This window comes from Telmatherina bonti (genome assembly GCF_933228915.1).
Source record: "Telmatherina bonti genome assembly, chromosome: 16".
Taxonomy (NCBI): Eukaryota; Metazoa; Chordata; class Actinopteri; order Atheriniformes; family Telmatherinidae; genus Telmatherina; species Telmatherina bonti.
In genome coordinates, this window is record NC_136614.1 from 18,774,492 (window position 1) to 18,795,726 (window position 21,235).

Genomic DNA, 21,235 nt, shown 5'->3' on the forward strand with positions numbered 1-21,235 from the left:
CATATGGAAGAACTACTGAGGTATTAAGTAAGTAAAGCAGCTATGATGACATTGTAATGGTTTAATACTACACCTACCGGGTAGTTTTTGTGCTGTGTCTAAGTATATATGGACTAATTGAGGTTGTAATAAAAAAAAACGAGGTTGATATTTCTCAAAGGAAAACAGTTAAATAGAGGGAGAGTTTTCACACACCAATAAAGTATCCCATGCATGTAAACAGGGCTATGCACCTATGTCAGAGCTAATTCCTTATATATGCATTACTTAAAGTTAATAGACTTTCATTATATCTTGCAATTTTACATATATATTAATGACTATTTTCAACTAGTTATGCAACAACCAAAATGGGCGTCTAATGATCAGATCATTACTTTTAATCTAAACTATTACCTAGATGGATTATATGATGTCTTATATGAGATGAGTCTATCTACCATGATAAAAGGAAATGATGGGGGGAGGGGGGCGGGGTGTATTGATGATATGCGCCTGAAGTTGAGGTGCTCCAGTCTGATAGTCTTGATTGCGTTTGGAGCTTGCGTAACACACACAGTACGAGCACACACTTTCGTTTTCGTTCTCTCTCCGTCTTGCACTTGCTCGCACCTTGACAATCGGTTGGTCCAGTCTATGTCATGTAAGAGGTATGTTTCGAGTGTTTCCAAAATTATAGAGAACATACTCTAGCAGCTTGCTGGCTTTTAAAAAAAAAAAAAAAAAAAAAAAAAATCTCTCTGGAATTCATTAAGTTTCCCCAAAAGATCTTTAGAAGCAAACCTAACAGTCCTGAGGGTCTGGATTATGTCTTAGAGGGTCTCAAGCTCTTAAGAGTTTTCCTCTAATCCTTCTTAAAATGCGCTTCCGTCTGTGCTACAAAAATGCAATCATGATTTTTCGGAATGACTGGGCCTATGGGAAATAAATCTGTGACTTCAAATCAGCAACATAAGTCGGAAAAAGGCATTCAAAATGGCCACAACTTAGGTCCAAGGGGAACAAAATAAGGTAAAAAACAAATACATCAAAACAAACCAAACCTGGACTCATACCATATTGTTTCACTTTTGAGCTGCACAGATTGAAAGAAAAACAGTCACCATTCCAGCAGCGGTTGCCATAGCTGCACCAGATGACTGCAAGTCAGTCACACACATTCACGCATGTCCGTACCCCGTTGATCGTTGCCATAGCTGCGCTGGTTTGAAAAATAAGTAAATAAAGTAAAGGAATTAGGAACTCCCATCTTTTTTTCCTTTTTGTTTTTTTTTTTCCCACAGGTGTGAGGTAGATGAGGGGGGGGGCCTTCAGGTAACTTTGATTGAAGGGAGACACGGAGATCAGAGGTTTAGGCGGTGAAAGGTTCACCTCTATGGACTGTTTTCAGGATTTCCTCCATCTCTGCGTCCGGGAGCCACGCTGTGTGTGAGGCTCCTCGGGGGAGGAGGAGGAGCCCTCCAGGGGAGACGAGCCCGTGCGCTCTTCCTCCTCTGGGAGGCAGAGGTAGGGCCCGGACCCTGGACTGGAGGCGGAGGTAGACGCATGTTGGTCCTGAGAGCCTGTAGCGGGCGCCAGCGCCTTGTGGGGACACTGAGCCACCATGTGCGTGATGCTCTGGCAGTAGTGGCATTTCTTTGGCTGGGGGGGCAGGCCACACTCCTTGGCATGGTGATCCAGACCTCCACAGTTATAACAGCTGCAGAAGATAGAGAACACACATGATCATGAAAAGATTAAAAAAAACTAAATAAAAAAATGTAGACTTTCTTTACAGTATGTTTATTTCAGAGAAGATTGCACAGAGATTTTGTAACATCTTCATGTTGCATAAACAGAATATATGCAGATGACCTTAAAAAACACACCACTGCATCCACTCTACTGAGACAACAGGCCTGCTCCAACAGCAGTTCACCACTAGATGGAAGTATGACATATGATTTTGCTGTGGATCGTCAGGCGCTGACTTGTCAAACTACACTGTTATTACATACGACAGGAAGCACACGATTTTAAGCGGTGGAAATAAATGCAAATAAAAAAGCAAAGATTTTGCAGAGAAATATTCCAGTCTGTCACAAAGCTGTCACTTGTTTTTGTAAGAGCTTTGATACTCTTCTACTCTTCTTTTTGTAACCTTTTTTTTTTTTAAACATTCCAATTTCATGTTTCAATAGTTTCTTGTTGTTCTGCTGTTAATCATTTATTATTCCTTATTTTAACAGGTGAACACTCATTATGACATTTCCCCCCCTACAAATACTAACAATTAAATAGTAAGCAATATTTTATGGATAGAGCAGAAGTAGTAGAAGAAACTAAATATCTTGACCTTTCAACAACCAATGAAAAGAGCAATAAACAATATTATTAGTCAGCCTGTAAACTGCTAGCACCAAAATGACAAATCATGGCAAGTTTTTATACAGAACTGGGTTTCTGTTCTCCATCCACAAACTTACTTCTCTGTATGTTCAGTGACTATGATTCTTTTACATCCTAGACAATAACTGAAGATAAAAATAAACTAAACCATATGTACATTTAAGAGGCCATATTTCATCATTCTTTTTAATCAGAACCACAATTTTAATACCAAAAATATATGAAAAACAATAACAATTAACATAATAAGAACAATAATGGTTGCAGCTGTGTTACTTTGGTTGAGATCAGTTAGTATTTTGAGATTACTTAATCTTTAATTTAAAAATTAATTTAAGTACCTAAAGAACCATATCAATTAACAATTATATTAGTTTATTAACTACTTTTCAAATACTTTTACTTTAACGAAAAGAAGTTAGAACATGAAAAAAAAAAAAAAAACTTTTTAAATATGACAAAAATGTCCAGAAAAAGAAATGCAAAATCAGCATTTAATAAAGCATAAGCAGGGAATAATTCTTTGCTGTGAAAGGATGCCGCTTTAGTGGCAATAAATGTGTCTGAATCTGAATTTAAATCTTTTCTATGAACAATAATTTAGACAACTAACTTTCATCCATCATTGGTTTCTTAAAATATGTATGAAATTCAAAATTAATTTAATGTTAACGTCTAAATACGTTTTGAAATAATCATAACTTAGGAACTTGGCGCGGATCGTTTGGGAATCTAGAATCAAGCAGTGATCAATGAAGAAAAATCTTTAAGTGGAACATTTCTTCAAATAACTCGTAATAAAAACCCAATCCTGTGCGCATCTGGACGTAACATCTACAGCCATTATTCTTATAATGAACATTTTCTCATAGTGGCTGCTCAGATGAGAACAAGGCGGTCGAGTAACCAGCAGAGGTCAGAGCAGCCTCACAGCCAGAGGAGCTGCAGACACTCTGACATACTATGACTTCACAGGCATCCACCTGCCATCTCTGAATCCAACACCGCTTTGCTACCACCTTGGCAGAAGTTAGACACTTGACCTAACACTGGATCAATTATCCCAAATAAACTGAATTATTCAGCTGCGTAAAACAATCAGGGAGCCTCCTCTCAGATAATGTTTCCTGCTTTCCAACAAAAGCTTTTGTTTTCACATTTTAAAAGGGCTATGCTGTGGACACCACAGTGCTGCTCCACTTAGACAGGTGTAACACAGCTACATAAAGAGCAGCCAAACTGGACTTTCTAATGTAAGTGTTGAAATAATGTGATGCATTCTAACCTCGGCATTTAAGCAGCTCTACCTGGCAGGGTTTGTTGCACATCTAATGAAGGAAAACACAGCCTTCTCTGCTTCAACCACCAGGTGTTTTCAAGTAGCTCCATATGGCTGCCTTCGACAGAATTTAGCAAAGCACCCTTCAGGGTTTCGCTGAGGACAAAATAATTGCTTGAGCTACTGTTCCATTAGGATGCATGCAAGTCCAACCTACACCCACCGTGTTAATACTATGGAATGTATGAGCTGCTGAATTGACATAAAATAGCAGAAATGACAGGCGGAGTGCCATGTTCAATTAAGTACTATAGTGCACAATAACCATGGCAACAGGCATGTACTGGGGATGATTGAATAGATTTAATCTATAATCTCAGCCCACTCACTGCTGTGAAACGTACATATATGGCACACAGTGCAGCTCCTATTTCTGAATGCAAACTAAAAGCTCTCGCATTTGTTCAGATTTCATTAAATATATCTGCTTGGAAATGCAGAATTTCATATAATCCTTTTATTGTTTGCCCCATATTCAGGTATAAAAACCTAATGACACTCACCGGTCTCCCTTTGGTTTACGCTTCTGGAGTGGGACCTTCCCTTTAGGTCTCCTTTCACTGCCTGCACAGGGTCCTCCACCAGGTCCGGTAACCCGTAGGGACTCCAGGCCCTTAGACGACTTCTTATAGGTAAACTCCACCTGCTCACCCTCCTTTAAGCTGCGGAAACCCTCCATCACCAGTTTGCTCTATTGGGAAAAGGGGAAAAAAAAAAAAAAGTCCATTTAAGAAGTGGCAGATGTTTGTAGCTCAATGCAATATGTGCAGTTCTGCATTAAAGATTAAAGTCGAGTACTGACAAATGCATTGTAAGCCCTAGGCATGATTGAAGTCTGGATGAGGTTAATTAAAAGCACTTTAATTACGTGGAATTTGGCCGGAAAAAAAAGTTACAACTTGAAAGATTTTTTTCAAAATCACATGTGATTAAAAAACAAATTAAACCTAAATTTAAGTTATAACAACACTCTTAGACATCTATATGTTCTTTAATAACTTCAATAACAATCCATGTCAGGTGGTTTAAACAGAATTTATACACAATATATTTTTTTTTTCCTTAAACCTTACTGCAGAAACCCCCCCCCCCCCTCCCATGTCTTTAGCAGAAAGGGCTGTTTAAAATACATTTAGGACCTTTGTGCCACCTTTTGTCAGTATTGCATAAAACCTTTGCATCACTGTTATGCAAGTCCATACCCATCACTGTGAAGCCAAAATGTAATTGCAGATCTGTGAACAAACAGCTCAACCATCAACATTTTTCACACATACACACACAAATACACACGGGTTTCGCAGAACATCAACACTAATCAACACTTAAAAGTTTGCTGTGGGGGCTTGTTTGTGCTGCTGCCCACAAAAGATAACATCCAGTAACAAACAATGAAGGCAAAAAAGAAAGGCACGCTGGATCGCCTGGATGTTGTTTTTGCAATCTGCCATGACAGTTTGTGCACAGAGGGACTTATCATACAGTGTCCTTGGTACATGCTCTTTATCTACATTTGAAGAGAGACCACTTTCCATACCTTCTGCAGAGCCAAGAGACAACAGTGCGACCATGCAATCATTTTCCTTCCACACATCTACCATCCATCTTATCTACATGATCGGAATTATTGATCTAGTTACAACACAACCACTGGACAATGATTTATGTCTTGTTGATCGCAACAGAACAGACAGCTGATAGGCACTGTATCCATGACCTTCATGAATCGCTGCAAGCCATGCAGATCTCGGCATAGGTAAACACACACCCACACGAGCATGAAGCATGCAGAGTGAACCTACAACTTGCTAAACATTTCGACTTATAAATAACATGCCAGCTGTCTGCAAGAGCAACAATGCTGTGAAGACAGAGGAAAAGATTCACACGAGCGAATCAAATGTCAAAAGGCAGAAGAGAAGAAGTCGTGGAAATATTTTCAGCAGCTTTTCTCTGAATCTACTGCAGTTATAGGAAGCATAAGGTGCTCTATAGGAGCTCTGAAGACAGAAATGAAAAGAGTGGAAATGTGTCAGTGCACACTAAGATGAGATGAGACACAGGAGAATCATTCCTTATCAAGACTGATGGTTTTTACTCATTTTTATATTCAAGTAGCTTGTTGAGTTTTAAAAGTTTTAAAATTGTTTGAAGAAAAACTTGTCATCGAACTCTAATTTTAAAAAATTATTACAATTTTAAAATGTTGCTAATTCTAATGAAAATAATAGTTTCAATATAGTCTTTACTAGCAAGCCAAACAACATCAAAACAGCCTCACAGCTAAATTATTTCATTCTTTTAAAACCAAACATGACGGCTTCTACCAGATAACAGTTGTTAATATTTGTGCAGCAGATCAGCAATTTTTAAATACAAAAAACCGCATATTTTAGATACGAAAAAAAGAATTATAAATTATAAGTCTTATCCTTATATTAATTAAACCCATCATTGCCTGAATTCAGATCATTTTAAACAGGACTCTTTCATGCTATCTAGTTTTAATTATAAATATTAGCTGTTATTTAAACCAATATTTAGAGAAAACTTTTAGATTAATGAAATTAAAATAATAATAAAAAAAACTAAATAAACCCATCTAACAAATAAATGTTACTGTAGATTTTTTTTAACTTTATTTTTTCCCAATTTGCACAAAATATTTTTTTTAAAAGGGCAGTAAATAAAAAGCAAATGAATTAAACTTTATTTTAATTTTAAAAAATACTTCATTTTTCCTGTTTCTCATTATTCTATAAATAATATAGGATTTTTAAAGCCTGTCTACAGACAGCAAAGGAACTAATCAACTCTAAATTCAGAAAACACAAAATTTACAGAAAAAAAACTGTTTTACTTTTTTTTTTCGCGTATATTTTTCATTTAATAAAATAAAAAAAGATAGATTTTCAGATTATTTCCCTCTGAAACTTTCCCACATACATCTGAGGATATTTTTACTTATTTGCCCCGGTCCAGAAGCTTTCAATAAATAAAGTCAACAGCACTAAATATTCAGTTTAAGTAGTCTTATTCAAAACTCAATCCAACTCTATTGATGTTTTTTTGGGAATTCCTCTCTGATGTTGCAGAATCAAACCCAAGGCCACTAGTCAATTGCTCATGGAAGACTCATCCATTTTGGAAATTAAGATATTGGATTTGGCTTTGAGGAATGGCAGACAATCGGGGAATGGAGATGTGTGAAAGGAATTATTTTGCACCGCAGATGCAAGAGGGAATAAAACAGAAGGGACGATGAAGTGAGTCATAAACGGAGCTTTATGCAGCCAGAAAAGATCAATCTCAAAAAACAACAGAATTTAAGATTGAATAATTATCAACCTGCAACACTGGGATGTGCATAAACCAGACACAGGAGCCTATTTATTTTTATTTACTCATTTTCTCATAATTAACCAGAAATGCTCGGAATCCTGGTTAACTCAATTAAAATGCCAATTGATTTTATTATTACCATCAACAAACTGTTCAAATGACTGAAAACCATACTTTCACCAGAAATCAGCAGAAAGCAAACAAAAACTTGTGCCCATCCCCCACGTAACGCAATCCATTCTGCATAATGATGAATAATCATCGGTGAGTCTCTACATTGTGGTACAAGATTGTTTCCTCTTCCTCATCTGTCCTCACACCACAAGCAGCTTGTCCCACCAGGTCAAAGTTGAGTGGCTTGTCTCAGCGTCCTACCCCCTCTCCAAACCCCTCAATTCCCACAATGCAACAGTGAGGAAACCACACAACCCCTTTTGTTCTGCAGTAATGCAGGAAAACACACACACATCTCTTTTATATAGGAAGTGGCATCATAACAGTGTTCATGTTTCAGATGAGCTCTGAAGCAGGCACTTGCAACAGCTCCTTCTTGACAATTGCTTCATGAGCAGCAGCATGTGTGACTGTAAGCATCTCTGAGCTGACGCATATGTCGATGTATGCAGGAGGGGAAAAAAAAAAAATCAAAACTTGTAACCCGAGTCCCCTCCTCTCGTGTGACCTGGCCGGTGTCCTGACCCGTTTCAGTTTACCCAAAGAGGTCAGGAAAGGGCATGACCGGCTAGAGAGGGAACGCAAGAACACCAAAGAGGACATAAGAGACGGAGCGAGAGGGAGAATACAGAATGTGGGAGGGGCTTAGCCCAGGGAGGTGCATAAGGGAGGGAATCTAGAAATGCCTAAAGCGCATTCTGTTCAGCTCCAATGGAGGAGCAACTCCTGATCAGCGGCGGGACTTAGGAAAGGGGAGTGGGTGGGTGAGGTGAGACGGGGAGGGGGGACAAGAACAAAACCCACATTTGATCAGCAACCTCACAGGTCAGCAGTAAAAATCCTGGGGTCAGTGGTAGAACCACTGCAGCACCACCCCCTGCCTTACTGGAAGACCACTCTGCACCTAATCTCTGAGACACCAGCTGCTACTGTCATCATAGAAAGAAAAAAAAAAAAAAGTGAAAGGATAAAACTGATACCAACAAGCCCCTTAATGTTTGGTTATGCTTACAAGCCTCCTTGCCAGGAATAAATATCTTTCCGCAGTTCTACATGTGTGAGTGTGTGTGTAGGAAGGAGCCAGCAATCAATATGCACTCCGACATCCTGGATAGAAATAGCCCTCCTTTTCATCAGGCGGCCTTCGTCATCACCAGTCCCAGCAATCAATACAGGAAGCAGTAACATGAGGGGATGGTGGGGGGGGGGGGGCATAAGATGACCCACCATCCTCCAACAGCCTCTCTCCGTGGCGACCATCAGCTATGGAATGGCTAATTATGGGATGCATTCAATCAGAGCTGCCCCAAGAGGTATTTTGCACTGGATTAAAAGGACAGGGACTGTCTTGAGGTAAGCACAAGCAGACTGGTTGTCACCGTGTGGCGGGGAGCCATTTAGTAGCTTTTTTTATATACAGGAAACACTAACTAGACAAAGCTGGGTCAGATCGGCTCTGATGGACTCAGCTCAACATGATGTGTATAAATACAGAAAAAGGAAAGAGGTTGAGAAAGGAGGGAGAAAGGTAAGCGAAGGAAAGAAAAAAAAACACACACATACACATGTCCATGGAAAACCACCAACAGAGCAGCTCTCATGACGCTGACGCTCCAGCCCTCCTCAACACGTTGTCATTAGTGGCCCTGACCCCTGAACCCTGTCGAACCACCATCAAACACTTAAAAGCCTTCATGTTCCCCCCTGCTTCAAATTAACAACATCCAACACCCCTGATTATGACTGGAGCAAATATTTGATCTAGGAGAGGAAGCAGTAGATCATCTAGCTACATTTATCAGCATGAGAGGGGAAATGAACCTCAGTGAGGTGACTGGTGATAAAACCCACAGCCGCTACTAACTGAAACCTTTCAGGACAGACGACTCACCACCCCTAAACATTATCCCCTCCGAAGATAATTGCATATAATAACTGTCTAAAACCGCCATTTTCTTCTTCTTTTTTTTTTTTTTTTTTTCCACTCAGTGTTTTTTTAGTCAGAATTAATGTAAATGTTTTCTAGGTGTGGTTTGAGTTAGCCTATTTGTTTTATTGTCTTTATTTTTCTTTAGCGCATAGTTTTTATGTTGACTAAACCCACACAGTATTTCTTGACCATGACAAACTATTAGCTGCTATTTGTTCATAAATAAAGTTAATAAAAGCCACAGCCACAAAAAATGTGATTAAAAGAAATGGAGAAATTGATTTCGCTGCATTTTCTTTGCAACTGTAGACCACATCTTGTATTGTTATTAATTTGAGCCAATGCAGTAACAATGTTTCCCAATTTGAAATATTTCAAATAAGGCTTTTTCTTACAAACTATTAATATTCCAAACTCCAGACAATCATTTAGAAACTAAAACCAAACAATTTTCTTTAGCACTATAAACTTTTGAACCTTGTTTTTCTTTATCATTATGAGATAATAACAATCATGTTTTTGTTTTTATTGAATACAAAATTGGGATTCTAAAATGTGCTCTTTTTTTTTTTTTCCATGTGTGACACCGAGCTGAAAATCCTATGCTGCTGATCCAAAACAGATCCAAACAAACAGATGTGCATGTTTTTCAGATAGAAAAAAAAACACAAAATGATTCTGCTAATTAACTTATCACAAAATAATAAACAATTACTGATTCTTACTTTTTATATTTGCTTTGAAATATGTTAACATATATAAAAAGCCAAAAGAATATGAAAGTAAACACAAAGCCGTGCCGACTGTTTCTATTTAGATTTCATTTTTAAATGAGTTCATTTGAATGTAAAAGGTTCAAACGCAGCCAAAAATTAACTTTTGCCTGCATAATCAAGGCAGCTGCTGTCTGTGTTTCACGTGAACTGTGGCTTTGCTTTCTACTCTGCCACCATTCCAATTACCAATCATCTCCGCTGTATGTGGCCGGCTCCATAAAAGGCAGTCACATGACTAGTCTTTCTTCTTCTTTAGCTTTTTTTTGATGTACAGAAGAGAAGGGTGGGTTGGTGGTTGGTGTGAGTGCATGGAGTAGTGTGGCTGCAGGAGACACAAAGCCTGATACTTGCTATCTGGAGGCAGAGATGGGTGGGGCCTGCATGCCAAACGGTGACACGGACCAGAGGTTAATCTCACTAGGGGCCCACTTTAACCTCACTACACAAAACACACACTCTCTCCAGCGTGCACCCTCACAGTCAAAATGTAAAACGTCTTGCAACGGTTTATATGCAAAAATCAGCAACCTGCTGGTTAAGAGCAGAAAGGATACACACACACACACACACACACACACACACACACACTCATGGAGCTCCATGGATTGGACACAAACTCTGGAAGTTGCAGAATAATAACAGCAGCAAAGTGTTCAACATTTCAAACTGATCACTGAAAAAGGGCGAGCAGACCCCCCCCCCCATAATGACACTCGCAGAGAGGTATCAGGAAGCGAAGATGCTTAATGACTTTCTCGCCTTCCAAAAGGAAGTGATCAGATGGGAGCAGTGATGAGGAGGCCTCCCAGGAAGAGAACTCGTGGTCGGGCAGGGACCCTCACTCACACACTCACCCTCCCTTTCTTACCTCCCCGCTCCTCTTTTTCCAACCTCTCACTCATGTTATTCCTCCCCGACCACTGCTAGCACCCTCCCGCCCCAACCCAGCGCCACCACCCCTCACCCACACTTATTTTTCCCACATCCCTCCTCTTTCCCTCTCCTGAGGAAACTCCTCCTCCCCCCCCCCCCCCCCCCCCTCTTTCCTCTTGTCCTCATGCTCCCTCTCCCCCTCCCCACACTCCTTACCTCTTTCTCTTATGCATATAGGGTCAGTGTTTTGCAGGAATAAATCAGCAATGAATTCACAAAGAGGAATCCAAATGCAGAAAATGTTGCATGGCCTCTGAGTCGAGTCAAAATCTCTTCACATAAAATAACAATTGGCTTTTTTTTTTTCTCTTAGTAGGTCTGCTTGTTAGCATGCCACAGATATGAAATGTTTTTATCCTAACTGAGTTATCTATCTTCTAGACGTCTTCCTAAATATATATTTCAGAGGCTTTTGCAGCTTAGAGCATAAACTGACAGATTTTAATTCAATTTCACTCAAATCTAAACATTTCCTCTGCACCTGGAAATATCATCCAAATAGCTTCGGGCTGCTGGCAGAGGAGAGAGAGGGAGGAGCAGCCAGAGAAAATGAGTGACTGACTTAATGAGAGTGTATCCGAATCCTTGCAAAGAAATGGGCTGTTTTACATTCAGTATGATGATGTGCTTATGAATGCATATTGTCTTGCTTTTGTGCTAAATGACAGTTGTATTATCATAAACACGTAGCGGGAAACACTGCCATGGAAATGCACAAGTGTAAACATATAATTCATTGTATTCCAGTAAATGTGATTCTAAAAGGGAGACTATTTGCATTTTTGTAATAGGTAAAAATGTGACAAGATGCATTCATGGAAAAGAAAGAAAAAACAATAAAACAAGCAAGTCTGACCATTCTTGTATTATTTTTAATCCCTGTGAATTTTTTTCAAACACGAAGGCTGAGCTTTATGAATTTAAGAAAATAACTGAGAAAAGTACAAGAATGGCGCCACAACAATCTCGCAAAAGATCCCTTTTTTAGCTGCTCACTGTCTTTAATCTTTCAAATAATCTCTTGTTTGTGTTTTCTTTCTCCTTCCTGGCTAAACAAACAGATTTTTTATCACTGGGCAGCTTTTAATGGACGTGTGACATTAGCTGGCGAGGGATGATCGTAAAAAGCGGATGCACAGAATGTGAAAATGTGATCATCTTCAGTTTTCATACCACTGCAACCCTAAAAGCAACAATACACCACAGCAGCATGTGCTGTCCTACAGTTTACAAACTGCTGAATCAGACTGGGTTTATTTGACTCTTACTCAGCTCTTAAGGCTTTTTCCCAGAACTTCCTTCACTCTCACTAAAACATCTCTGGCCAGCAAGGAAGACAGGAGCCTGCAGTCTGTGGATGGATGTGGTGCCTTCAGTTGCAGGAGTGTTAATTAGAAGGCATCAATCAAAACCTGATAATGCAGTCCCACAACAATGCACTTTTCTGAGCCTCACCTGCATGTTAAATAACAATATTTGTATGCAAAGCTTAAGAAAAAACTTGCATTTTTTTTATTCAGTGTGCAACGGATCAGATTTCTAAAACAAAGTAAATGCATGTACTCGAGATCAACAAATAACTGCAATACTGAAAGATTATATAATCTGCAACTTCAAGCACACTATATCTAAGAAGAAGCTGCACCCTTCACGACATGAGATTCAACAAGCAGGTGTTGCTAAGTTGCTATCAGTAATAAAAAAATCAGAAAATAGAAATAAATGACTAAACCTTATTGTGTGAATAAATAATAAAGATGTGAGCAGCTTCCCACTGCACGTGATGATGATGCACATGATAACTTTATAATAGATATTGAGCAGGTCATTTTACACTGTTGACTTCACTGACTCAAAATATGAATATTTTAAGTTTGTTGGAGCATTTAAAAAAAAAAGAGGATTTTAAACTTTTTACATTATCTAATTAAAATCATTACCTCCATGAGCGGTTAAAAAAAAAACAAAAAACAAAAAAAAAAAAAGCCGACATATTGTAAATCTCACAGAGAGGAAAGTCTGAATAAGGTTTTATCTAAAGACTAATTAAAGATAAGGTGTATGCAGCAGATCTGAAAGATGTGCAGCAAAGTCAGCTACTTTTAAGGCCCAATTTCATCGATGAAAGGTGCCTCCTCAGTTATAATCACTTAGAAGTAGAAAACTATATAACTATATATGAAACTCCTGCTAATCTGGATAATAATAACTTAAAATCATAAAAATAATAGATGAAGCCATCTTTTTCCCCCCATCACTGCCTACATCTGACTCCCACTATGCACCAGTTCAACACATCATCCCCTGAGCCCACAATAAAGACAGGAGAGGGTGTCAAATGAAATGGCGAAAATGCCTCTCCTCATCCTCACAGGTTCGTAGCTGAGGACTTTAAAACCACTTTATTGGACCGTAAAAAGGGCGATTTAACGGGGGAGAGAGTGGCTGAAAGAACAGAAGACTTGCTGCTCTTTGTTTGCTGTGGGACAAGTCGAAAACAAGGCATCTGAAATGAACTGCATGCACAATAAATCAACTCCATAATGATACAAAGCAGGCCAGGCGTCATGTAGGAAGATGTTGTGTTTCAATAAACTGCACCTTAAAACACACATAAAAACAAACAGCAGCTGCTCCTGAACATAAGCCAGAGTCAGTGTGCTAAGTTTTGACTTGTTAAAAACACGTTTTGCCGACATGTTAGCTGGCTGGATATCAAGCAGGCTCTGCTGTCCATTAGGGCCAAGTGTGAAACTAACCGTGTCACAGCCACACTACATTTCTTCCTTTCCCTTTGCACAGCAGAGGGAAGCAAGGGAGGAGGGAGCTGATCGCATGTGGCCACAAAAAGGGAAACTTAACATGTTTTTTCAAGCCCGTGGACAACGTGCGATTACACAGTAACATGTTGGGCAATGCAAAACATCCGGATGACACAATGTAACAACCGACTGTCGCTCTGAGGAGAAATACGGGGCCCCGCGGGCATCAAAATGCGACCTGGATTCATTTTGAGACTTTATGAGGAATAAAACGAATCGATCACTCGTCGCATCTCCACGCTTTTGAAAAGCCAATCCGGACGAAGGCGACCATCCCAAAGCAGATGTTTGCTTTTTGTTTGTTTTGTTTTGTGTTTTTCCCTCGGGGCTTTTGGCGACTTACTTGGTGGACGAAAACATCCAGAGGGGGGTCAACGGGGCTCCCTTCACTGTTGGTCATTGAGATAAATCCAAAGCCCATCCGGACGTTGAACCATTTGCAGAAGCCCGATCCGGACAGGGTCTGAGATCGAGTCCTGTCCTCCTGCTGCTGTTCGGTGGACTTGGCGAGGTCTTCTCCGCCACCTTTACCCGGCCCTCCTGAAACATTCAGGCACACAAGCAGCGAGTGTGAGGACTTTCCCCCATCTTTTTTTTTTTTCTTTTTTTTTAAATGACTGAGACACTCACTATGAAAGAGGCATTTCCCTGCGTGCAAAGGGATTTATATGTTTTATAGGCTCTTTTACATAATAAAAAAAAATAAAATTAAAAAAAAATTAAAAAAAACACTTCTCCAAAAAAAAAAAAAAAAAAACGTGGGGGAATCCCCTCTACTTGTAATGTGAAGTTCACGGCCGGTAGAAATTTCCTATACTCCCGTTAACGACATCATAAGCGATCGAGGCGCGTGGCGCTGTGACCCGGTGTGCAGCAATTGCAAATATTCCCCCCAAAAAGTTGTTACTCCATGACAGATTGCTGCCTCTGCTTCGTGCACAGGCATGCTCGGTCGGTGTAACTTGCAGAGGAGCTCTTTTTATTCTTTTCTTTTGAGTCGTGCATCCACAGCCCCGCTCCTGCTGTAGAGTTGCATGTTACAGGAAAAAAAAAAAAAGGCAGGTGTACACATGGTTCCTCAAGCTTCACAACTATCCACAATCGCGTGAAGGATACGCTCTTAATATCTTAAAGCAGCCAAACATGGTTAGATACGGGGCTCGACATAGGGGCGGTTCAGGTCGGAGGTGTTCAGGTTTGTTTTTTTGGGGGGGGGTTTTTTGTTTTGTTTTTCCCCCCCTCGTGAGGTTTCAAACAATAATCACGTTGCACCTTGCCTCTCCTCCCTTCTCGCGTGAGCAGATAAGAGAGAAAAACTAAGAGGAAATAAAAAAATAAGAAGAAAATAATTGCAGAATAACCTTCGGCCATGTTTCCCCGCGGACCCTCTGCGCCCAAGTTGCAATAGAGAAGCTTCCTCTGCGAAAACGGGCTGCGGTCGTCACCATTAATCCGACATCCTCGATCCCATCGCTCAACAATTTCGCTCGCATGGTACGGCGTGCTTTCTGCCTTTTGATATTTTTGTCATGTCTTTCTCTCTTCCCTTCAATCCCTTCCCCACTCACACCACCTCTGTGCTGCTCTCTCTCTCTCTCTCTCTCTCTCTCTCTCTCTCTCTCTCTCCCCTTCGCTCTCATTCGCTCTTGTGCTGGCTGTGCCCGTTCCCGTAGTGGGAACACGTGACTTTGTCAATTACATGCTTTCTTGCTACTGATTTCTGCCCCTAAGATTGCAGGGAAGAGGTGAACTGCTGGTAACATCCATCGCAGTCCTGAGATAAGAACAATAATCGGCATCATTTCATCCTGAGAACAACGTGTTTTAATGTTTCATGGCGAGCTGCTTGCCAGTGTGTTTGGTACGGATTCTGTAATAAGAGGCTGGTGTGGCCACATAAGACTATTATGCACTGAGATTAGATTAGATGATTAGATGGGATTAAATTACGTTTTAATGAAGCCCGTGGGATAATTGGGTGGCTATGGCAACAGTGAAAACACCGAAAACACAAGGAAATTTATAATAACGAGCCAAGCAATTAGCAGCAAAAGGGATATGATGTGGTGAAATACCAAAAGGCTCCTGAGTGGCTAACTTACAGGGTTCGTGGCTATTCTTTTAACATTTTCCCTCACTGACTTGTGGACATCCATGTCTCATTGTTTTGTTCAGAGTGCTTATAGAAAATGCATGTTAGTTTTCACTCCATGTGTTCTCAATAAGGTAAGAACAATTCAGCTGCTGCAAAACAACCTCAACAAGTTGGATGTGGCCCCCCCATGAAAAACCCTTTCCTCTAAAACAGATCAGTTTTATTTTGTTTTTTCACAGTACATTCAAGCAGAAACCATGAACAAAACATATGAAACACTGTAGCTGTCACAGATGCAAAGTAGACAAAATTCCAATATAATATATACATGGATTTTTTTGTTTTGTTTTTGCTCCTTTTACCCTAGACTATTGTCTAATCCGAGTGTGAGGTCTGATTTAAATCTTAGCCCATGGCTTTTGTTAGAGAGCTAACAACCAGCCACACTCGGTAACACAAATCCCCTTTTACCTGAAGCAAAAAAAAAGAAAAAACTATAACTTATGAATAATGTAAAAAGAAAGCATGGAGATGTCTTTGAGCTCATGTTCCTACAACATACAGGCAGTAACCTCTCAGCATCATAGTGGGCACAAGAGGAGAGCTGAACTCACAGCTTTGGAATGTGAGTGGAAAAGTCTGGAAAACAAACCTGAAAACTATCAGTTGTGATCCTCAGTTGATATTAAAGTATCAGCTCATTGGTTTGACTCACTTAAACCTGATGAGTTTTTAGAAACTCCCGTAAAGTTGTGGTAAATGTTGGATCAAGTTTGGAGCTTTACCATTTTTCTGAGTGTCTAATCTTTTTTTAAATATATGTTTTTTTTCATTCTGCATCACAAAAGGAAGAGGAGACACAGCAAATGGGAACTTGTGAAGAAGAGTGTGAAATTGTTTAGTTCCGGTAAAGATTGTTTGATTCTGACAAAGGAAACTATTATATAAACTCTTTGCAGCTATTAACCTTCTTTGAACATTTTTCTTCAGCTTAAACTGAAAAGCAAGTCTTCCTGGTCATTCTGTGCCTTCAACAGTGCAGAAGTGCAGTAAAGCTGCAGTTTCTCAAGGCCATGGAGCTGCTTGACAACAACAAGGCAGAAAAATAGCCCGTCCATTGAGAAACTCCCCATCTTATCTCACACCTAACCCTGGTAGGACATTTCTCAAGGGGTTATTCCTGGTTGAGAAGAAAGAGGAAAAACACATTGGAGGAATGAAACAACAACAACACTTTCTCCACCCACCAACGCCGAAGAGCCCACCCTCCGGAATTCACAGACTTTGCCCCTACCCCCAATCCCAATCCATCCCAGCCCCCGCGCAAAGGCCTGTTTTTAAAGATGCTTGTAGTAGAGGCCTCCATAGTTGCCACAGGATTACGCTTTGGGTCACAGGACTGGATACCAGTGTCAGATGTTATCCACTCACTCATATCCTGACAGGAGCTTTCTGATTAGGACGAGTCAGTGGAAATCAGCACAGAGCAGAGCAATGATGTGTGCAGGAAGTCAGGGATGAAGTTCAATTTAAAAAAAACAAAACAACAACTTGATTTTAGTCACAGCGAGCAACTCAAAGAGTCAAATGGAGATTAGTGGGCATTTCAAGACAGCTAAATTCAAACCTGAGGTCCTTTTATATGATCTGAAAATGTTTTCCCTGTAAACAAGAAATGATTTATCTAGAAAACAAACATCTTTAAATCAGCTTTGCTGCTGCTTAGTTCTATCATCAAAACTAATGGAAGTCAAAGGATATGTCTTTTTATGTATTTTCCATAATAGATTTCTGTGTTTTCTTTTCACTCAACTTATGATGGAGAATTATCTTATATATCTTTTTATTTATGAATGTCTTCATCTCCTTCATGCTGATGATAAAATTGTTTAACCGTTTTAACTTTTACACTAACAAAGAGGCCAGAGAAAAATGTTTCTCTGCGTTTTTCCATTTGTTTTGGACAAGAATAAACACAATAAAGGTTTTTCAGCAAATGGTTGAGCTGTTAAAAAGAAGATGTTAATAATAATGTAACAACAAAGGAATTGTTGCAATCTGTAATAGTGTTATAACAAACACTTGGTTTGGGTTTTACATACCTAAAGCCGTTGGTAGAGATGGTTTGGACAGGTTTATTTCCACAGTTTCTTTGTTTTTGAAGAAATTCATTAACATCACTGCAAATGTACCTCTAGCCAATGGACCAGGACCTTAAAGGGTAAAATGTCACCTCAGTCCTTTTCCCCTACTTAGTTTCTTATGCAGAAAATCCAAAGGAAAAAAAGAACAGTTTCTAATAATAATTAAACTAAAAATCTTTGATTGTTTGTACATGTCTTGGTTCAGCATACTTTGATGTGCCAAAGTTGAATTAGCTTATAAATCCATCCTATAAGTCTTATGAATTATTTGAACTACTACATCAGCTAGTTTTCTAACTTTATCTGACTTCTAACTACTTTGTCGAGGTGGACTCTGTACAACAAGGACAAGTTTTCCTGATTAGGTTTTCAAAACGTTAGTTTATTCACTTTACTGAAACTGGAAAAGAAAACTTTTTCACTGAACCTTTTCAGCATTTTCTACACATTTTTTGTGACAGAACTGTAAATAGTTGTCTGTTCTTTAAAATCCCTGTGAAATATGTTTTATTCATTTTTATGTCCACAAGAGTAACGCTTAAACTAGCTGCCATTTGCATAAAACCACTTTCAAAACATGCATGGCCAACATATCCATTTTTTCCACTTTCTGTGTCTGGCTATGTAATCTTTATGTGCTTATTCAGATAGAAATTAGTTTATTTATGTGTCATTTTGTAAGATATTGTAGGGAAGCTGCTGTAAAAGTGTGATTATAGGTGATCTGTCGCATTTCGTTTGAATGATTGTTTGAGAGGAAGGTTTTGTTGACATTTTAGTTCAATTTAGTGTCATAAAAACTGTTAAATGATCCATAAAACACTTGATGAACATTTGCTGAAACTAATTATCCTTCATGCACATGTTCAAGCTGTGTTGAGCTAATCTAAATCTATCTTAGACGTAAAGATTAAAGGCAACTTTGTCAGAGACCGGATTTGTTTCTTTCAGTCTGTCACCAGGAAATTTATCTTGCTACTAAATGTATTATATACGCTTACATTTGATGTGGATTTGGTCATATTCTATTTGCTATTTTTGATGTTTTTACTGTTGATAAAACTCATTAAATTACTGTGAATGATTTAATTCATTCCAGATGTGAATTAGTATCATATAAACGTGGGAAAAAAAGACATGTTTTCACTTATAATGATTTAGAATTAAGTTAATTGTGGTTTGAGGTGTGTCTTAGATAAAACCAACTGGAAATAAACTTTGTTGATATATAATTTCAGATTGACCCCATATATGGGATTAATGGCTTTAAAAGCTTCTGCAGAAACAATTATTCATTTGAACAATGACTTCTGATTATGAAAACAAAATTGTGCATTTATGAGCACCTATAATGGACAAAGCCAAATTCCTGAGCTGTTTGAATACCAACTTTCTGAGCAGAGTTTGCACTCCATCACCCCAACTAACCCCACCCAACCCCCATTCCTCACTATGTAGGCTCTCAGAGGAAATTTGCCTTTACCCTGCGCTGCTGTCAATGCAGTTCAAAGGGTTCATTGAGCCCGTGTCTCTTTCCTCCTTTTTTTTCTTTTTGGGTGAGGGGGTTGTGTTTTGTCATTTACTTCATGCATTCCAGCTACCAACCTCTCACTTTCTTATATCTTTTACAGAGAAGTGTAAACAGTGCTGGTCAAGCAGGTCATCTGTTATTGTTATTTTAGTGGAAAATAACGTGGAAAATATGCATGAAAAAAAAACTTCTACATGCATGTGAAGTGTCATAAAAGCACATCTGGGTCATTTTCTTAATTATTTTCTCATTTACTAACTGGAAACGTGTGATTTGTACTCATTTGAGTTTAAAGTTTTCTTTTTATGTTTGTCATTCTATATGGAGAGGAACCAATCAGTAGTTTTTACTTTATATAAAACTTTTTCTTCTGTTACATGAACGGATTTCGTTTAGAAATATTTAGCTTCAACGAAAAAAGCTGCACCTCATTCATAAAAGCACGCATGTCGTGTTTTTCGTGTCACCACAGATTAACGCAGAAACTTTTTTTTTCTTCATTCTGCCGCTCATCTTCACTGTGATGCCATAAAACCCACGTTCATGTTCAGAATAGCTATTGGTTTAGTTTATTATTTGTGTTGTTTTCCAAACTGGCGCATTATGATTAACATGCAAAGGGCTGTGCATGCTTTCAGACTGGGTTCCAGCTTATGAATGAATCTTCCATTAGGTACCGAGAAGGCAAAAGCAAGAGACAAAAAAAAAAATGTGCAAAAGAGTAAAAACCTTATTGATGACTAAATCACTCGGTGATTACTGTTTTTTCAGTCCGACATAAAGTGTCTTGCAGCAGCGAGTAAAACAGGCTGCAAATATGTGAATGAAATATCAGTGACGTCACCGAGAGGAGGCGTCCTGAGGAGAAGCGCCACCGCACCCGGTGCGCAAATGAAAATAAAGAAATAAATGTGCCATAGGACGAATTCTCTTTCCTAAAAATCTCTGGTTCCCCGTTTAAGATAACTTTGTAGTAGTTTATCAGCTGAGACTCAGTCGGTCAGTGTGTTTTCTTTTGTTTATGGGTTCAAACAACTCCTCTTCAGTTTAACACTTGGCTATGTATTGATCACGTGATTGCAATCTAATTGAGCTAATAATAACCTAATAAATGATCAATTTCATTTAGTAAAAATCACTTTAATCGTTCATGTAATAATCCTAGAATTATTTTAAGATGATAAACGACGATCATGTTGTACTGTTAAAGTTTCTTAGATTTTAGGCTTCTCTGGGAAACATGAAGAGATGCTGTTCTTTTATGAGTCTTGTGGAAATAATTCGTTTTGAGTATTTTTAACTATATATCATCCAGGTGTTTTGTTTTTTTTTTAAAAATAACTGAATAAATCGTCTTTAACATGGAGCATCGGTCATTTCAGGTCAACTGACTGCAGTGATGATCAATAACACATCGCTGTTTTCGGGGCAGAAGGGAAGGATTTAAAAAAAAAGTTAACAATCGTAATTCTGATTAAAGTCTGTTTTTAGTGACTTACCTGGAGAAGGGGCAAAAGTAGAAGGAGGGGAAGACATCTTCCTTTTTTTTCCTCTGTGAATGAATGAGATGGCACTGGCAGACCGCTAAGCTTCCCCTTAATGTGTCCCAAATGTAGACTCCTGCAGTCCTGCTGGACTTCAGCTCTGCCGATGCTCCAGGTTGAATTACATGTTTAGGCTTACTTTAACCTGCGCGGCGCGCATGAAGTCAAATGACCGACTGGAATCAAAGAGATTTTTCCATTGATGAATATTTTATAG

The 21,235-nt window shown here is 39.0% G+C and overlaps 1 protein-coding gene across 1 annotated transcript; it reads right to left on the reverse strand.

Moving 5' to 3' along the window:
- Window positions 1–1,386: 1,386 nt before the first annotated feature.
- lin28b (lin-28 homolog B (C. elegans)) lies at window positions 1,387–21,010 on the reverse strand (the record flags this gene model as incomplete). The annotated part of the gene is made up of 4 exons (XM_079255085.1): window positions 1,387–1,699; window positions 4,231–4,418; window positions 14,048–14,244; window positions 20,974–21,010. 4 exons carry the CDS (start codon window positions 21,008–21,010, stop codon window positions 1,387–1,389), a joined length of 735 nt encoding a protein of 244 aa, XP_079111211.1.
- Window positions 21,011–21,235: the final 225 nt, after the last annotated feature.